We start from the raw sequence: 20,408 nt of genomic DNA, 5'->3' as shown, positions 1-20,408 counted from the left end.
TAGGATAGGATAGGATAGGATAGGATAGGAAATAGAACAGAATCTTGAAGGTCTTCTAGTCAAACCCTTGCTTGAACAGGAGACCCTATACCATAAAAATTAGATAAATTTTAGATCCACAGCTTCTGAACGCAAGCTATTCTATTGGTTGATTGCTGTCACCATTAGGAAATTTCTCCTTAATTGTAGGCTACTCATCTCTTTGGTTAGTTTTCATCCATTCTTTCTTTTCTTGCCTTTTGGTGCTTTGGAAAATAGTTTGACCACCATCTTATTTAGGAATCATGTTATTTAGGGAAGTGATCTATTTCTTTTTCTCTTAGAGCAGGAGTGTTAAACTGGTGGCCCATGGGCCAGATGTGTCACATGCAGGCCACACTCATCCCAGCTCCGCAAAGGCTAAATTATAAAGATACATCATGTGACACCCACATCTTAGAGTAATTGGATGGGCATGGATCTGTACATTAATCTTGCAAAGAAACAATTTAACATTTTTTCCCAACAAAGATGCATTCAGGGATAAAGAAAAAATGCCAGTGAATCTTCTAGTTAAAAGTAGGTAGGTCCATGTTCACCATCATGGGCCTACCTCATCCATAGAGACTCATTGGATGACTTTGGGCCAGTCACTCACTCTCAGTTGACTCTACTGGACAGGCTGTTGGAGTAGGAAAAATAGGAGGATGGTACACTACGTATGGGGCCTTGAGCTTATAAAAGGAGGGATATAAACACATTAATAAATAAGGGCTGATTTAGGGATGTTAAATGTTATTTAATTGACTCCATGAAGCATCAATTAGAACAAATTCTAATTTGTTTTACTGAGATAACCTGTTTTTCATTTTAGGTTTCATTTAGAGGAGTTGTCTTCAAATTCTAATCTTTACATGTGGGAGGTTGTCTGACATTCCCAGGCATCTCTCTTTTGGGTAAACACAGCTCAACAGTATACAGAAGCAGATCAATAACAATGCATCCTGTGGTGGCCTCAAGCCATTTTTGAGAAGGGTTTACCAAGACTAGTGGTTAATTAGAAAATGTTAGTTGCGTTGTTTCAGAAATCAGTAATTAAAAATCACCCCACTGAATCTGATTTTAGTGATTTTAATGATTGTTTTTCTGAAGGAAAAAGACCTCATCTCTTTTCCCCCTCCTGATTTTAACATTTCATTTTCAGTATATTAAAAACAAAAAGAAGTCATCAGAGCAACATTTTGGTATTTTCTTAAGATGGCTGACTTTGAAAAAGTTCTTAGAATGTGCAAGTTACACCTTCAAGTTTGATTTAAAGTCTACTTATCGAGGAAAAACGACTGCAGAAAAGATAGGATTAGACCTTTGTGGCAGTGCTTAAGTTCACCTTTTTCCTTTCCTTTTCCTTTTTAATGAGGACTAGAATATTTCCGCTGTGAACTGCCTACATAGAGCACCAAAAGATCACACTTGCGTCATGCCAATCTTTTCCTTTGTGCCTATAATATAATTGGCTGATTGTGCTAGCAACGCATGTCTCCCCCCCCCTCCTTTCCCCTCAGAACAGCCTTGGCTACCTATTATTAAGCCTTGTTGCTGGTTCCCTGAGAGGAACTGCTCTGCTCTACTGCTTCTTGCTAGCAAAGGCAGTGCCATTGCGCAGGTTGAAACAGCAGAAGCAGCATCCATTTTAATCTGCAGGAAGCCTCTCTCTGTAGAAAGCCGTCCTCTTCTTTAGACCCTGCAGGGTTTTCAGTTTGCAGCTTCGGTAAACAGTCTCAGCTCCTCGATCTGCTTTTCTGGATGATGCACTGAGAATGGTACACCAGGAAAACTGTTCTTATCAGGTAAGAAAGGAATCTCTTTTACCTTAATCTTCCATCGGAAGAGATAAGAGAGGAGGCCTGCCCCCCTTTTTTTTTCAATGCAGCAAGTTGCTTCTTTTCAGCTACTGCAAAACTGAATAGCTTTTCTTTTCTTTTCTTTTTTTAAGCTTATCCTCTTTTCTTTTCAGTGCAGCTGCTAGGGGATTTGATGAGCAGGAAGGAAAATAATCCATATTTTTCTTTAAGGTAGTTGGTTGTTAAGTATCTGTTGCTAAATCAGTATCTATGTGCCTGCTCAGAGTGAATGAAAACAACTCTGGACAAAATAATAATTAGTGCTGCTTCCTAATTGCATTTCATTAGGGTTGAAAAACTGATAAGATTTCAGTTTATTCCATATACGAGAGGATGTTACTGGCTGTGTTGAGGATATTTAGAGAAAATGGTTAACTGATAAAAAAATAAATATTGTTAAAGTATATATCTGTTATAGGAGTTATGCATTCCAGTTCTCCTTAGCTTGTCATCAGCATCAATATACGTGGATTTTAAACTAGCAAGAAATATGCCAATAAGCTGCATCAAACGTTTATTGTTATTTATCTTTAAAATCTGTGTTTTGATTATAGTGCTTACCTTTACTTCTTACTACTGACCTCGGGAGAAAGAAGTCGCTTGCTTCTTTTCTAAAGAACGTTACTACTGGTTTTCCTATGAGCATTATAACACTTCAAAAACAAAACATATAAAATGTAGATAGCATACAGTTTTGACAAATAATATTCTACCATTTTATATCTTTTTGTACAGGGACCTTTCAAGACTCCAGTAGGAGGTATTGAGCTGTATTGTGTTTAGGCTGTGTGTAATTGGAAGGTGGTATAAAGAATGAATGTTGTGGAAAAAATCATCAAAGCAATATAAAACACTAAACCAAACTCAGATTTTTTTTAATCGGAATTTCCCTATGGTTTCTTTATAGTGGAATATTTCAGTGGGTTTTTAGTAGGTATGTTAGTTTATATAGTGCTCCACACACTTTAAAAATGTATTTTATGTTTTCAGTTTGTTTAGACAAATGGACAACTATAGAAGAAAAGTTGATATAGGATAAATCTGACATTATACTTTATTTTAAAAGATATGTCCCTGTATATAATAATTTAGATGGAAATGCAAGAAGATAATGCTATTTAAGGACAGTGTAGGGATAAACAACTGGCTTTTTAATTGTTAATAAATACCCAGCTGTGTCACAAAGAATTCTTCTAGAGCCATATTTTGAATTCTAGTTGATGTTAAAAGGTCATCTTTTGTCTCTTTTGAAAAAGAACTCAGTTCTTTAGCAAGTTTGATTAGCAGAAAGTACACTGAGTACCATCAGAGATATTAGAGCAAACAGATTTTTACATAGTTTGTTTTTTAAAGTTTGGTTGTCTGGCATAATGAATTTGGTATGGATATAAATTGTACGTTAACAGATAAAATCTTTGTAGTAATCAAAGTTACTTTAAAAACAAAAAGAGTTTATCACACCATTATTAAGCTAAGGAAAAAACAGAAATATTATGTTAATTCATATTTTTAACCCAACCGTGATACAGAATCTAAATTTTAGAGTCCAATTGAAAGATAATATGATTAGATTCCCACAGTGCAAGCAGCAAAAGCTGCTTCATTCATGGAGAGGAGGAAAAATCCTAAAAGCTGCTATCACTGCCATCTGTGGGTAGATAATAAATGCCTTGTTTGCATCATCTTTCTAGATGCATTGAGTCAACAGCTATGTGCTATTAAAATATAGTGCTTCATCCTTTTTAAAACAAGCTATTCAAACATTAGACTCTTCATTTATTTTTGATGTAGAACCAAAAGTCACTAAGGACATTTCTACACTTTGATTTCCCTCCCTATATTATCATAATAATCCATGAATTGTGACTTAATAGCCATAAGTGATGTATAGCCACAAACTAATGTATCACCTGGTTTTTCCCTTTTCTATGTGCCAAATGGACAAACAATAGAAATGAGAGAATTCCGTATGAGGTTCAAAACTGAGATGATATTTTATGCTGTTTAAACAAGCCAGGATTAGTAAACCAGCTTCGAAAATGAATCTTGCTGTGGGCTTGTAAACTATTAGCCTAGGTTATTTTTCCATACAAAACTCTCCCTCTTCATACAGAGAGGGGGAAAAGTCTGCATGGATCAATGAATTGCTTATGTAAATTCTGGTTTATAAGTAAGGATTCATTGCTTTCTTTGGGATTGCTTTAATTTTTTTAAAAAAGAATGGGAAATTAAATACAGAAAAACAAAGCCATCTCCACCTTGTTTACAAGATTGTTCTGGTTGCACAGAAGCCCCCTCAGAATTTTGGATGGATGGATGGATGGATGGATGGATGGATGGATGGATGGATAATAAATAAATAAATAATGCTGGATGGCTGCAACCCAGTGTTTTTCTTTGATGTCTGCTTTTCCATAAAAAAAAGATAAGGGAATCACAGGGATATAATGGATGGAGAGCAGAACTCAGCCATTTTACTTCTGGTACATGACTTACAACAGTCTGATCACCATGGCACTCATTTTGCAAACAACCACGTCCACCCCAGGGTGGCCATTTTGTTTGAGTATCTATGAAATACTTACAATGTTCAAAATGCCTTCACAGACCCCATACAATTGCCTGTTTCTCTAACCAGAGATATATACAACCATGAAGAGAGGAAATATTAGTACTAGGCTAAACCAACAGAAAGCAGTGCTTCAAACATACATAGTACATGTAGGAGAAGGGATTTTTTTAACATTAGAACCAGTTGTGTAGGTACTATAGCTCCAAGATGTATTTGCTGGAAATGAACATTTTAAAGTCAACTGTTGAATTTTTATTTCAGTTTGTCTGCTTTTGGCAAGCAGAGATGAGAGCAATCAATACCAGTGCATAAATAAATAAATAGGAGGAGAAAGGACCATTAGATATGTTTGCTGCTTTGAGTTATTTATAAAAACTAATAAAGGCAGGATAAAAAAAATATGTAAAATGTAATCTTTTCTTTTGTTTAGAAGCATTGCTTCTGCATTGCTTGAGTTTTGAATGTGTGTTTTAGCAGAACTTGATTTTAGAGGTTCTGTGTACTGATATATCTCTTCAAGTACAAATTTCTCTACCAATAAAGAATATAGATGTCTGGACCAAAGTCAGTTTGTAAAATCACTGTTCCATTGGTGATTTTATTATGGTCTATGAATGATGGCTAATGAATTATTACAATTACATTCTAACAAATCTGGAAAGAACCAAACTGAATAAGGCTGCACATGTATTAGTACTTAGATGAGTTCATTCTTTACGCTAAGCCAGAGATAGGCAACAAGTACACTGCAAGTCATCTCTGACCCCAATTCAATTTCAACAGGAAACAACCAAACATAGCCTATACATTGTTTATAAACAAAGAATCCCTTCCTAAAATCAAACTCTACAAGGGAAGGGGTGGCTGAAAGTTGTGGTTCTCATACTTATTACAATTCTGCTCCCAGCCACGAAAGTACTGCAAAAGATTTCTAGTGCCCACTTCACTACTTAACAATAACTTACTTTAATCCTGATCTCCTGTAAACCAGAAAGCCTAGATTGAAATCTATGCATATCCACACCAAACTGCATGACAGCTTGTCCAATGTGTAAACCCATTTGTGGCCAAAGTTTCAAAATTATCTTGGCAGACTGGAAAAAAAATGGGTTAAAGGTATTTATATGAGCCAGCAATGTTCAATGTTTGACTGCATCAACAGAAATAGTTTCAGTCTATTTATTTCAGTCAAACCCTATCTTAGCTGGCAGCCCAGTCTGGATTCACACATTAAGAAGGACTCAGAGCAATTGGATTAGATTCAAAGAAGTGCAGTGATAATGACCAGGGTACCAAAAATTAAACCTTATAAGAAGTTGTTATTGTACTGGACATTTTCTTAGAACAGTGCTTTCCAACAATTCCTAAGAAGAATTTTTACCATTCTTATCTCCTTTGACATTTTCATGGCTGTTCTCCAGTCTGTTACATTGTCACAACACATACAGAATCCATTAGTGTATAACCGATGGTATATAGGAATGCCCCAGCGTTACACTAAATATAATTTTGAAATTTATTAGTCTACTTGGATTTTCATACACACATAAATATGCACAGAATTATTCTGCAAATATAGATATCTTCATACTTTTACCTGACTCCAGATCATTTATGGACTTGTTTCCATTGTGGTATTTTGTTTTCATTTATTTAAAACTCAGGGTGTTTAAATGCTCTTCATTATCATGACACCGAGGGAGGGAGGGAGGGAGGGAGGGAGGGAGGAAGGAAGGAAGGAAGGAAGGAAGGAAGGAAGGAAGGAAGGAATTTTTTTAATTCACTTCATTGTAAAGTAGGCTATATATTCCTAGTCTTCATTCTCTTATAAATTAACCAAATTTATTGAAGAAACTTTGATGACAAACTCTGTTCAAAGATGTTTAGAAAAAATAAGCATTGAGCACCAATGAGGCTTTGAAGCAAAACATATTATCTACATACTTGAAGGATTCCCCTGATACTGTAGCAGAAAATGCCTCATTGAAGCCACTTCCAATGTTTCCCTAATGTATACCAAACCAGATCAAAAATGGGCAGCATATACATGAAGGTTGATTTATATATATAAACAAACTATGCACCAATTCTAACTATTGAGATAGGTTTGTATTATAAGAGTTTAAAAAATAAAGTCAAGCAGACTTAATAAATTTCAAAATTATCTTCAGTGTAAAACTGGGGCATTAGCTCAAGGTCATTAACACAAGGCAGTAACTCTGACATGTTTTTTAACACCTGTTCTTTGGGTTTTACTAGTAGGAACCGTCTTTAAGAAAATATGTTATTTATTTTTATTTATTTATTTCTAACATTTACTGGCCGCCCATCTTACCACAAGGTAACTCTGGGAGGCATACAATCATAAGTCTGGAGCGTGCCATGATTGATCTTTTTTTTTTTAACTGTGATAGAAATCAATTGCAATTCATTGACAAATGCAAGTTGTTTATGAAGATGAGTGTGTTGATATGAATACTTTGCATCATTGGGCAAAAACGTAAAATATGATAAACAGGAAATTCTGATTAGCATGATCAATAATGACTTGGACAATCTGTGACAATAAGAAACATGTTATTCAATTACCACACATTATTCTCACAGAAAAATACAAAATTTTCTGCTATTGTTACACTGATTAAATGCAAAAAAGTATATGATAAGTTTTAAAAGTTGTCATCAGTACCTTAGGAAGATTTTGTCATGCAGTATTTTAACATTCTTAGCTAATAAAACTTTTAAGTCTCCACCTTGGTAAATGAATAGAGTTTTCACAAAATGAGCAGATTTATCTTTTGTTTGCCTAGTAATTGAACAGGAAAAAGGAAGAATTAATTTTAGTAACACTAGGAAATGACTGCGTCAGCTGTGAAGATGGGAGCCATAAAAAAAGTAAAGCATATTAACATAATTCCTATATGCAGGAAAGTAATTACACAGAAGTCTATAAGAAAAATAATTGAATTTAGCTTGCCCAGCATACTAATGCATGTCTTCTTCTGTTAAACGTTTGAATGGTACATCCTAGAGATTTTAAGTCTTTTACAATTGATGTAAATGTACTGTAGGATTAAATATTTCCTATGTATTTAATTTGAAAGGGAAATGTTAATAGTAGTTTTACTGGTATTTTGGTACATAAATAGCATTCATATCACAATTAATTTTATTTTACTAAGTGGGTCATTCACAATAGTTTTACCCATTGCAATGGAAGCCTTATGTTCAGATCTGAAACAGTTAAAATAGACATAAGTAGATATATAAAGCAATATTTGTATACAGTATTTAAAATCTCAATTGCACTAGAAACTTAGAAAATCCTAAAACAGTTTCTTCTTTTTTGTTTCATGTTCATTATTCTTCTCTATGTTTTCCTTTGTGGCTGATTAGGTCTAGCAGATTAAATGCCAAGAACATTACATTCATATTTTCTGAAAATCATGACTAACCATTACAGGCATAAACTTTGGTAATTATTTGACTTGGTCATTTAATCTTTTCCGTTAAGTGTAACAGAACAAGCTTGGAAGGTTCTGAATAAATGGATCATAGCATTTTGTTGATCCTAATTTTCTGTCACTAATCTTAACTGTTTCTTTAGAAAAGGTAAATTTTAAACCATGGGCAATAGAAATAGCTTCTTTTAAAAAAAAACAAGTTTGGATTTATTTCAGCCAAAACATTGGCCTACAGTTAATACAAAATGGATGGAAACTTTTCTGAATTTCAGTTCAGTCATGCCGGAAACTAAGCTGACCTTGAGCAAAATCCAGTAATATACAAAATGCAGTTTATTGTATATTCATTTGCAATCATAATTATTCAATGACAGTAAAAACCATAATGGAACAAGGAGAATGTCTGAACATCCCTCACTGAAACTACATTTGCCAACTGGTACCATATTCTAGATGTGTTTGGACTAGAATTTCCAGATAGAAGTTCTGCCAACACATCTGAACAATAGTAACTTGGAAAAGGCTGAGTTAAAGAAATAATGTCTTTTTGTCTAAACTGTCTGAGGAAACATCTTACAGCTTATGTTGAAGAATAAAGTTCTTCAGAAGTAGCTGAATTTTCGCTGCTGGTTGCTGGTTATGGGTTCTGAATATGGTGGCTTTGCAGTATCTGGAATCCCATTTCCAACCCCTGTCTGAAGCAAAATACTCGTAATATCTGGTGATAAGTCTTCCTACCCTTCCAATAAAAGATAACAGCATGAAAGGGACTTCTTCAATGAAACAGGTGTCAAGGTTGCTGAGATACCTCTCAAACATCAAGTCACAAAAGTATAATTTAAATCATAAATGGCACTTGTTTATTGTTAGGTGTAGATAACTTTTTGAGTATATCTTATTGCTTATTTTAACACAAAAGCATTGAAAATTGTTGTTATGCTTTTTGGCAGTTGCCTCAATCAAAAAAGTAATTCTTTTGGAGAAATTGATTATGATTGATTTATTGAGATGAAAGAGATAGGGTTACAAGAATTTGGGCAGTGACCTTTTTTTAACCTTCTTTCTAATAGGTTCCTATGATCCATTAATATTAACAGGTATTTTCACTGATAATGGAAAAGCTTACAGCTGGCTGTTAATATGACCATTTCCTGATTTTTTTATCAGCATGAGAACTCACAATTATAGTTGTGCCTCTCAATTTTCAGTGAATTTGACATTGCAGTGTTGTTAGCAATTGTTTAAAAAGGGGTGCTAACAGGTCCCATGTGGTCTCTAGGCCAAAGGACTGCCCAACTCTGTATGAAATGATAAAAATTAAACAACTAATAACTAAATTTGTCTCAAGGTGACTTAACCCACATCACTTTACCCAGATTCTTCATGCTGGTGTAATGTAATTCACTAACATTTTGAGAACAATACTTAATTTGAAACAAGAGTTTCTCTCACAGGCAGTTCTGCTTTGGTTATCTTCTGTTTTGGAATCTTAAGGATAATGTAAAGTTAGTTTGCACAAGATCAAAAGGGAAATAAAGAGCTACTATTATGAAATTAACTAACGGCAGCACATCAAAGTGGGATGCTTTGAAGTTTTGTGGGAAAGCCAAACCAACTCCAGATGTCCAGTTGGAGAAGCTGTGAAGAATGTCAAAACATCTCCAAAATGTTTGCTCAAGCAGACTAACAAAAATCCCAAGCACTGCAGGAACTGGCACCTGTTCATTCCAGAAGACTTTTGTCTCTGTGAATTGATTGTTCTTTGCTATGGAACAGTAATGTTTCCAAGGTGCAGGGGAAAAATTATTTTGAGCAACTCCCTGAACCAAGGACTTAGACTCTAGTTCTAGAGGGAAGATTGTCTATGAAGTATAGGTAGTCCTCAACTTACAACAGTTCATTTAGTGACCATTCAAAATTACAACAGCACTGAGAAAAGTGACATATGATCTGTCAACTTTGAAAATGAGCATGGCTGTGGCCATTTTCCCTATTCATTTTCAGTTGACACATTGAAGGGGGAAGGGGGGATTGCCAGGTGCTTCACTAGTCAGAATAATCTTTTGTCCCGTGGGAACCAAGGTCATCGGCTGCTGCTGAGACTGCTGGCTGGGCGTTTCATGCAAAGCCCAAGTAGATGTATTGGGGAACGTAGTTGCTTGCATAGCTTTAGAGGTGGGATTTCTTAACTTTGTATTGGGGAATTGTTACGTGTGTCTTCAGACTTGGTTTCACTTTTGAAGTGCCAATACTTTGTAATTACCGTAGTTTCCGGCGTATAAGACGACTTTTTAACCCATGAAAATCTTCTCAAAAGTCAGGGGTCGTCTTATACGCTGGGTGCTGAAACTTTAGGGACAGGGCTGGCTGGAAAACCTGGAGCGGATCTTCCATTTAGTCTGCGCAAGGAAAGCGGGACCAATTGGAGTAGAAGCTGCAGTCTGTGATTTTTTACAGGCTGGGGTCTGGGGGTCTTTCCTTCTAAAGTTGAACAGCAGCTGTAGGCAGGTGGGGAATGCAAGAGCAACTTGAAAGGCAGGTGGGGAATGCCAGCCAGAACAGCTGCTTAGCTCTAAGGACACATTTGACTCAGGAACTGGGCCGGCTGGCTGGAAAACCTGGAGCGGATCTCCCATTTGGTTTTTTTTTTTTAATCCCATTTATATCCCGCCCTTCTCTGAAGACTCAGGGCGACTTACAATTTAAAGCACAAATCAATGTGCTTAGCAATAGCCTTCATTCTATGTATATGCCTGCTTATTAGAGCTTTCACCGCCCCCCCCCAAGCAGCATTATTACAAAGTCAGCTTATTGCTCCCAACAATCTGAGTCCTCATTTTACCTACCTCGGAAGGATGGAAGGCTGACTCAACCTTGAGCCTGGTGGGATGAGAACCTGCACTAATTGCAGGCAGCTGGTGTTACTTAAGGCTCTGCGCAGGGAAAGCTTTAGAGTGAATTAGGAAAAGTGAAAAAGTGAATTAGGAAAATAGGAAACTGACTCAAATTTATGACGGTTGCATTGTCCTGAGATCATGTGATCACTTTTTGTAAACTTCTGACATGCGAAGTCAATGTGGAAGCCAGATACACTTAACAACCATATTACTAACTAAACAACTGCACTAATTCACTTAGCAACTGTGGCAAGAAAGGTCATAAAATGGGGCAGAATTCACTTAACAAATGTCTCACATAGCAACCGAAATTTTGGGCGTAAGTTGAAGACTAACTGTACTGTGAAAAACCTGTACTGTGAATTGGAGTGGCAAATTTCTAATTTGATAGTTTTTTTATGCTATTATCTAAGATTATCAGTCATAGCTATCCATCAAAAGTGGGCTTTCAAAAAAAGGGCGAAAGAAAAAGAAGCAAACAAAAAAAGAGGAAAAAGAAGCTGGTTCATTATTGCAGAAAACTTATTGCCTTAGGCATGGAAGCTGGCTGAGTGACTTCAGACCAATTTCTCTCCATCTGCCCACCCCATTTCACAAAGTTGTCATGAAGAAATTGGAGGAAGAGAGTATTACATACACCACCCTGAGATCTAAAAAATAAAGGCAGGATCTAATAATTGACCACAGTCTGAGGAGATCAATCAAACAAGATAAAGGCAACTCTCAGGCAACTGAAATTTTGTTTTTAAAAAAACTGGGAGATAAGCCTCAGCATTCCTGAATATACAGCAGCTACTCTGATTCTGAATTACTGTCCTATGCTTCTGAACATGAATAACAGCAAGCTGAATTTCCATGGTAGTGGGGAGAGTTCCTTCAGCTATTACTGATACGTAGGTATATTTTTAGGACAGGGATGGGCCATGTTTTTTTATACACTTAAAATGGGTGAGTCACTAGTAGGACTGTGCCAAACCCCTGGGTAGGACCACAGTTTTGTGTACTTCTGAAGTTAAACTACACTCTATTTATTTCCTCTGTCAAAAATGGCAGGAAACAGTACCACTAATTTTAAGAAATGATGGTTGGGGCAGGGAGAGATTTAAGAATCCTGTGCAGTTTGGAATGCCTAACTCTATTTTATGATATATATTTTTTGGTAATTCTATTACAAATACGTGCATCCTTTGGTTCCCTGGTTTATGACTAACCTCCCTGTATCTTTGATTTTTATACCTTTTAAAATAGGAGGCTATCATTTAGGCTTTTGTTTCTCCCACCCCTTCCTCCCTCTGCTCTGGTGTAGTCTGCTAGGCAGGCCTCCATCTATTTTTATCCTGAACTACCAGGGACTGGAGGAAGACTGTTGCTTTCTGCGTTCCAAGAGCAGAGAAGCCGGTTTCAGTTTAATGAAAGCAGACTTGCCTTTATTAGGCAAAAAGAAGGCTGCTTTGGAGTGGATTCTAACAGCATAGTTCAGAGGTGTGTGTGATAGCAACAGCTAAGACTGTTTCAAGCATCATTAACGATGAGACCTTCTTTTGGAAATGGAAGCTGTTCTTCCATCGAGGTGAAAAGAAATAGATCAGGAAGTTCTTCTAATGAAGAAGACATCTGAAATTCCTGGCCTTTTTTTTAAATGCCCCTTACTTAGGAAAGTTTGGAGAGCAACCTGTGAAAAGGGAGACTTGGATCCAGATATGCAGGAAGTGTAAGAGAATGTTACTTTCTTTTTAACTGTTTTGGTCTTCAATCACTAAAGAATGCATTTTGACAGTAATGGAATGGATGACATTGTCACTGAAATATCCAGTTTGGATATGGAGGAAAATTATAAAAAGGTAAGAGAAGGAAAGAGCTCTTTTGTCTTGGCACAATGGTTCCATTTTTGCGGAAAAGAAACAAATGAAAGCCATGTGCCAAAAAGCTGGGGCAAGCGAGCCATTTGTATATCATCTTTGAAGGCTGCAAAACATGTATTTTTCTTCACAGTGTCTCTTTATTTTGCCATAGAATGCTTTTTATTGTCGGGTTCAGCATTTACTGAGTTCAGAATCTTGGTTAAGCTACATAATACCTAGCTGTATCCAGCCTGGATTAAGATTAGCTGTTAAGAGTACGTTCCTGTAAATTTCAACCTGCTAAAGAAAATTCCACAGTGCATTTGAAGATTGTTTTGATGCGTGTTTAAGACTTGCAAAAAGAACTTATCTTCTTTTCTTTACCCTCACTACTTTTAAGGTAATATAATTTTTTCAAACTGAATAGGAGTGGGTTTGCTAGAGTATAAGAGATTTCTATAAACTGTTATACTGGCATGTCTTGAAAAAAAAATGCCAGCTATGATATGGAACTTTAAATATAGTAATTTTCAATGGCTGGTAATAACAGGCACACTTAAAAATAACTTTACTTACATGGCGGCGGTCTTCACATCAAACTATGTATTTGAAGTTTATCCTCCTTATGATTACAGGGCAAAAAGTTAGTTTTTGTTGTTGTCAGCAATTGTTTCCTGCATATCTGTTCTAAGTTTTTAAACATATTTGCTATCTGTATATACTATCTTCATAGATTTGAAAAGTTGATTTCCAGGGAATTCATTTTGTTATTCTTGAAGTAACTAAGATTTTTTTTTTTGTATTTTAAAGAGTTTGTTTGGTTTGATGATGTTGTGCCACCAAGTTATTTTTTTTTACTCTTAAGACACCACATAAATTTGATTGGTTTAATGGAAAACTAAATCAAAAGAAACAAACATAAGAAATAACTTCACAAAGTTGAGTCAACCTCCATGTATTACATCTTTATTAAGCCATATAAAATGGCACAAAAGTAGATACAAGTTTTTGTATATTTCAGAATTGTTCATCAAGTAAATAAATAACAAAAGATAAAACTGTAAAAAAGTAGCAAGAAAGTCCAAATACAATCCAAATGTTTCAGGCAGTAGAACTACAATTTAAAATCAGATTGAGCATACTGTCCATCCTTAGAAAGGGTATATAGCATATCCTATTACAGCACTGGGAACACTCTACAATCCAAGAAGACTGATAATAAGAATTATATGAAATACTTGGCCAGGTAAATTGCTGACTTCATGAACTATAAGACAATTTCATGCTTCTGGACAAAAAATCTAAATCTGTTCATTTATAATATTAGGATCATTTTTTTTCCATATAAAGCATGAAAAAATCACCCAGTGGTGTACTCTAATTGTGATACTGGAAAGGGTTGTTTTCTCCAAACTGATATTGTTGGAGTCTAGACTTTTGAAAGATTTCTCACTTGGTTAAGTGGATTCCATATTCCCAAAGGTCTAAAAAAGGCACTCTAATTGTTTGCTTTGTTCATTTGTTTTTAAATAAAGAACATATAAATGCTATTGAATTATAGATTATGTACAATATATTATGTGTAATTTGTCTTGATCTAAATTCTGTGGACTGATAATATTACAGCCATATGCTGTAAATGATAGGCTGATGTAGAGCATTTGGAGATGTGACTATGCAAACATTCACAAAATGCTTCTAGCATCTGGGGGGGAGGGGAGAAGGGAAAAAATGCTAATAAGAAACTTGCCTGGTCCGTATAAATGTCGACATATTTCTATGATCTCTCTAGAAACTGTATATAGCTCAGTAGGAATATTTGCTAGTAATACATAAAATATATTAGTAATATATGGAATAAAGCATACTTTAAAAGCCTTGGTAAAATTATTTTCTCATCTATAATTGCTGCTGAGTGAACCTGCTAGCTTTTGTGAAGATCAAGCTTTCCTTAACAGCTCAGACAGAATGATAGGAATGAGTCAGCAGCATTTTTGAAACATGGCAAAAAGCAAAAATAAAACTTACCCATTAAATTTTGTTTCAAGCTTATCAAGAAACATTATTGGAAATAATACCCATAATTTTTTGGAGTTTTCCTCAACTGTTAGTCATGTTATTTTGACTTCTCATTCTGTCAAATCTGTAAAAATTAGATTACCAAAACTACTGACAGTTCAAAAAGTTAGAATAGATTGATAGGAAATGATATAATTAGAGGTCAGACTAGAAACACTGCTGGATATGGGAATTTCTGTTATGTTCCTGAATTGAGGCAAAGTCCAATCTTTGCCTAAAATTGTATTTTTTAGAAATATGAAGCAGCTACCTATGTCTTGAAAAGTGATAAAATGGTTAGTATTCCTGAAAGTTTCCAAGAAAACTGGGAAACTATGTTTCTTGGATGCGATGGCAGGAACTGTTCTTCATCTCTGATTCAGGAGGAAAGAACTAACACAAAGATATCTTTTTGATTGTGATCATATTTTTGTAAGATATCCTATGGTTATTAAGGACATTAGAAAACATATTCTAATATTACTGCAAACAAGAAATAGAAGTCATGGATAGCAACGATTACAAAATCTGAGTATTTAATAAAATCAGCAAAACGTATACATAGAAACTTTCTGGAAACTAGAAGCTACATAGAGGAGCGAAGACATGACACCAAATGAAAATGCCTTAGTAGTTGTTTCTGAGAGACATGTCTACAGGATCTTGCTCCCATGTGGCTTAAACCAGCCTTGGTGGAGCAGTGGGCTAATGCCTACTTAAGTAACACCAGCTGCCTGCAATTAGTGCAGGTTCGCATCCCACCAGGCTCAAGGTTGACTCAGCCTTCCATCCTTCCGAGGTAGGTAAAATGAGGACCCAGAATCTTGGGGGCAATTTATATATATATTTATATTTATATATTTATATATATTATATTTTTATACCGCCCTTCTCCCGAAGGACTCAGGGCGGTGTACAGGGCAATAAATATAAAAACGGAATACAAAAGTTAAAAAACGATTAAATATTATGCCCAAGTTTAAAACAGTAATTAAAAACATTAAAACCCCAACCCTAACCCATCAAACCAGCTCAGATTGCTCAAATTGGTGTTAACACCAAGCAATTAAGCTGACTTTGTAATAATGCCGCTTGGGGGGTGTATGAAAGCCCTAATAAGCAGGCATATACCTAGAATGAAGGCTACTGCTAAGCTTGTAAGCCGCCCTGAGTCTTCGGAGAAGGGCGGGATATAAATGGAATTAAAATAAAATAAAATAAAAATAAGAGCCAAGGTGGCACAGTAGTTAGAATGCAGTTTTGCAGCTAATTCTGCTGTGCCAGCAGTTCAATTCTCTGTCAGCTCAAGGTTGATAAAATGAGGACCCAAATTGTTGGGGGCAATATGCTGACTGTATGCTGTTTAGAGAGGACTGTAAGTGGTATTGCTAAGTGCTAATCTGTCTCAATCCATAGAATTCTATAACCTTTTCTTTAAACTATTATAATACATTTTTACTTATTTATCAAAATACAGGTATTAACTAGAGAAGGAAATTAAAGCTGCACAAAAATTAGGAAGAGAGTTACAGGTCTAGTAGAAATCTCTATAGTTCCTGTCAGCGGGCTTTCAGATCTGTTCACTTTCAATTCCATAATATCAATATTCCTGATAATAAATACAACCAGTCTATACAAATGGGATGAGTTCAGTCCCATAAATGAAGAACATTGCAAGGATGTTAGGAATGTGTAGCCTTTGAAGGTGGATGTCTTAAGGCTACATGAGTCTTCCACAGAGGCTTCCCTCGCCCACTTAGTTGATCTGATATGACTGGACAGTTATTGTTTTTACAGATCTTGTACTGAAACTGTCCAAAGTGAATGACCATGCAGGCATTAAATAATGAATGACTTTATAGATAGATTCAGATCTGACTCATAAACAACTGGGTTGCTTTGAGCAAGGCCATGGTCCAATTAAAATGTAATTCCATGCTCAGTTGACATTTTCCCTCCTTCTTCAGCTTCTTGCCTTTCACAGCAGAGCATATTTTGCACTTCCACTCAAATCAGTAATGTGTGGTTTGTGTTTGATATGCAATTTTGATTAAAGAGATGTTAAAACTTTATCTGGTTGGTTCCAGAACTTGAAATGTAATAACAATCTATATTTTGTAAATGAAATAAAAGAAATGGACCTGTAACAGATTATGATAACACAGATAACACTACTGTTGTATCATGAGAAAGATCCCAGCTGATTAGGCTGTCTTCATCCTAAATTCTATTATATTGACCATGGAACACATTAAAAACCCTTTTAATTCCATTATGATCCTCTGTGTTTATAGGAAAACAGCCTTCATACATACAATTGTCTTTTCTTGGCTTCCATGTGGATCAAGGTCTAATATATCGTGGAAAATGTCTTAAGGATCCCATGTATCCAAATACTGAATTTGTAAATAGAGTACATTGGCCATAAATAGAATATACTGGTGACAGTGCTTCCTTGTTAGTTATTGGCTTTATCTATGAGTCTAAAAACTTAACTATAATTATTTGGCACCTGATTAGTCCATTATAACAAAAGAGCCATTAAGCCTTTTGGAGGTTAAAATCTGATCTCAAACTTCTAGGAATTAAAATATCTACACTTTAAAAAGTAGATAAATGACCCATGAAACAACTTTACAATGTATAAATAATTACCAGCAGACTTGTAATTGTGATATAATAGATAACATTTTGATCGTTGGAATGATTTGGCCTGGGTTATTGAACTGTGAACTTACTGCCAAAAATCCTAGTATAATTACCAAACATCTGATAAGCACATATAACATTTGCTTTATACTGTACAGTATTGGAAAAACACAGTGGATTTCAGTACTAAAACTAACAATTGTTGAGCCATAAATGCATTTACATTTCTTTTAAAAATTATATGTAAAATTATTTGCTAATATCTCTTTCATCTTCTGCTTGTGGTTATTTGTTACAGCCAAAGATCTTTTACGACTGGTCTTCACACTTAACTGTCTCCCATTTTATAAAGATATTAATGATCCTAATTTCTTCTGTCTCGTTAGATACCATTTTGAATGTGTGGTTGTTGCTCTGTTTGCATTTACTCTACATTGCTTTAATATTTAATTTGTCCCTTTATATTTTAAAAGCATTTAATGCCACTTTTCATCATCAACAAATCCAAGAATAGTAGTATATAAAATAGGTTACAGCAAGATAAAAAATACATTAAGCTGCTCTTAAGCCAACCAATAATCATTTTAAAGGAACCAGGTTAAGAAAAAGAAATTATGTTAATGATTTTCTGAAATGTCAAGGAAATTTAGATGTCCTTGTCTGGCATATTTTAGAAGGCAGGCAAATATTTTGAAGAACACAAACAAACATGCCAGCAACAATTTTAATAATAAATTTATAATAATAATATTTAAATTGATGTTATATGTAGATATATCTTTGCTAATGTTGTAGATTCTTCCAGCATGAAAATCTTCCCGTCTTCATAAATTCAGTTTATCATAACAACAGATGGCAGAATATTGGATTAAAAAAATCAAATGAAAGAGACCTCTGAGGTTTCTTTTATTTTGTAGCAGCACTTGTGGTGAAGTGAATACACCAGCTTATTAAGTTCAGCAAATGTGCTTTTAAAACCATTGATTTTTCCCTCATGTTGCAGTTTGTTTGGCTCTACACCTTTTGAGACAGAAAAGCTCTGTGCCAGATGTATGATGTTCTCTGCAGATATTTCCTAGAAGTGATGGGGAATAGATTTCAGTTAGTGGTGTTCTGTACTGTAGTAACATGACTAATGAGGGTTGCTAATGGATTTGCTGCTCAGAATCACCAAGCAAAATAGATCTTGCTGTAATTGCTTGAGATGATTGTGCCTCCAACTATAATAAACAAGATAAAAATCTAAATGTTGATAAAAAAGGGATTCAAACTCAGCTCCCTCCCAGAGATCTTGCATATCTATAATACCTATCATTTTTATCATTTGAGATGATAACCCACACATACATGAAACCATTTTGGTCCTTGTTCGTATTTTGGCTCTGATCAGCAATGGGAGTGATAGGGTTTCCAATTAATTGATCAGAAGTTTGACAGGAGGAGGCTACTTGCAATGTTGTTGTTAGCTGCGAAGTCGTGTCCGACCCATCGCGACCCTATGGACAACGTTCCTCCAGGCCTTCCTGTCCTCTACCATCTTCTGGAGTCCATTTAAGCTCACGCCTACTGCTTCAGTGACTCCATCCAGCCACCTCATTCTCTGTCGTCCTTGCAATAGAGATTTTTTTTAAAAAAAATAATTTTATTTAGCTTCTTAATTTCTTTATACTTTTTGGCTTGCAGTGTTATAGAATATAATTCTCTATTTAGATACCACACTTTGACCATTGCTAAACTATCATCAGAAGTGTGAAAGTGAGACCATTCTGGCCACTTAAAGAAAAAGCCAGAAGTTATACACAATGGTCTAAAAACTTGCCATTTTATGATTGATGTATGATTGCCGTCATTCTATTCTGTCTCTGAGCTACATCTCTTGAGTATAAATCAAAATTCCTGCACTTTTTGAGCTGTTTAGAATGCTGTATATTAAGCATTAGCTCCCATTTGCTTTATGTTCGAAAGATATTTTTTGTCCCTTTCTGTTCAAATAATGCTTCTGGGGCAGGGGTTTAGACTAGAAAACCTCCAAGGTCCCTTCCAACTCTGTTATTCTATATTCTCCTTCTTTGGAGTAGGACCCTAAACTGATTTTTTTTGTCTGAAAATTCTTCATATGTACATACAGTGGTCCTCCAAAAGTGCATTTAAAACACTTGAAGAAAAACCATCAGCAAAGAAGAAGCAGTTTTAAGAGAAAAAAGAGGGAGAAAAGAGGGCTTTCTTATTTTGTAATAGCCAAATTAAACTTAGCTTTTCTTAAGATAATGCATAATGGTTCCCCATATTAAGCTGCACTTTTATGTCATGAAGAAATCATAGATGCTATGACATCAAATGTAAATTGGGAAAGTTCTTAGTTCAGATTATTATCTTATTAAGCATTATACGACACATGTTGAGTTATTTTCTGGAGGTCTATAATAAAACCTTTTTAACTGTGCTTTTTCAGTGAAACATATAGTAATTTTCAAAACTGGTAAAGTTATTGCTGAGGACGCAATCTTATCTTGATGTTGATGCTACCATGTAGATTACAGATGATATCCATCCTCAACATCCATCCTTATTTTACAAAGGAATGACTAGTATCTTTTTATATTAGATTGTTAATTAATATTGTGGTTATATGCTTTTTTTAAAATTAAAATCAGTGGTGGTAGTTTTGTTAAATGCAGAAAAGGCTTTTGATACAGTGCAAGGGAAATTTTTGAAATAAATCCTGCTTTGTATATAACAATCAGTGGAGATGGACATGAATTGTTAATATATGCCAATGGTATACAGGTAGTTCTTGACTTATGACCAATTGCTTAATAATATGATAGGGCCAGACACAAAAAGATGTTCAGTGAGTTACCTAGAACAGATACCAATACCATTACTATTACAAATACTGTAATGATAAACATTTTGGGACAATAAAAGAGAGTGAAATCCGAACACCTTATTTTACTACCTTCATTATTCTAAAATAAAATATTTACTTCAAGGATTATTTTATTCTTTCCTAACTTATTGTCCATTTTGAAAAAATTGGGGAGTGG

At 35.1% G+C, this 20,408-nt stretch overlaps 1 protein-coding gene across 5 annotated transcripts in view; it reads left to right on the top strand.

The window, feature by feature from the left end:
* The window catches only part of LOC310641000 (schwannomin-interacting protein 1), a 345,609-nt gene that overhangs the window by 300,273 nt on the left and 24,928 nt on the right, over positions 1–20,408 (top strand). For 2 of the 5 annotated variants that reach the window (XM_083363604.1, XM_083363602.1), the window contains exon 1: positions 1,660–1,826. The exons of 2 other annotated variants lie outside the window; for them this stretch is intronic. In XM_083363604.1, coding sequence (XP_083219730.1) covers positions 1,797–1,826 — 30 coding nt within the window. In that variant the 5' untranslated portion in view covers positions 1,660–1,796. Of the gene's footprint in view, positions 1–1,659; positions 1,827–12,170; positions 12,655–20,408 lie in introns of those variants that run through there. One more of the 5 variants, XM_083363603.1, reaches the window with a different exon arrangement.

The sequence above is a fragment of the Vipera ursinii genome (genome assembly GCF_947247035.1).
Source record: "Vipera ursinii genome assembly, chromosome: 5".
In the NCBI taxonomy this organism is placed as follows: Eukaryota; Metazoa; Chordata; class Lepidosauria; order Squamata; family Viperidae; genus Vipera; species Vipera ursinii.
This window is presented reverse-complemented; position numbering and strand designations above follow the sequence as displayed.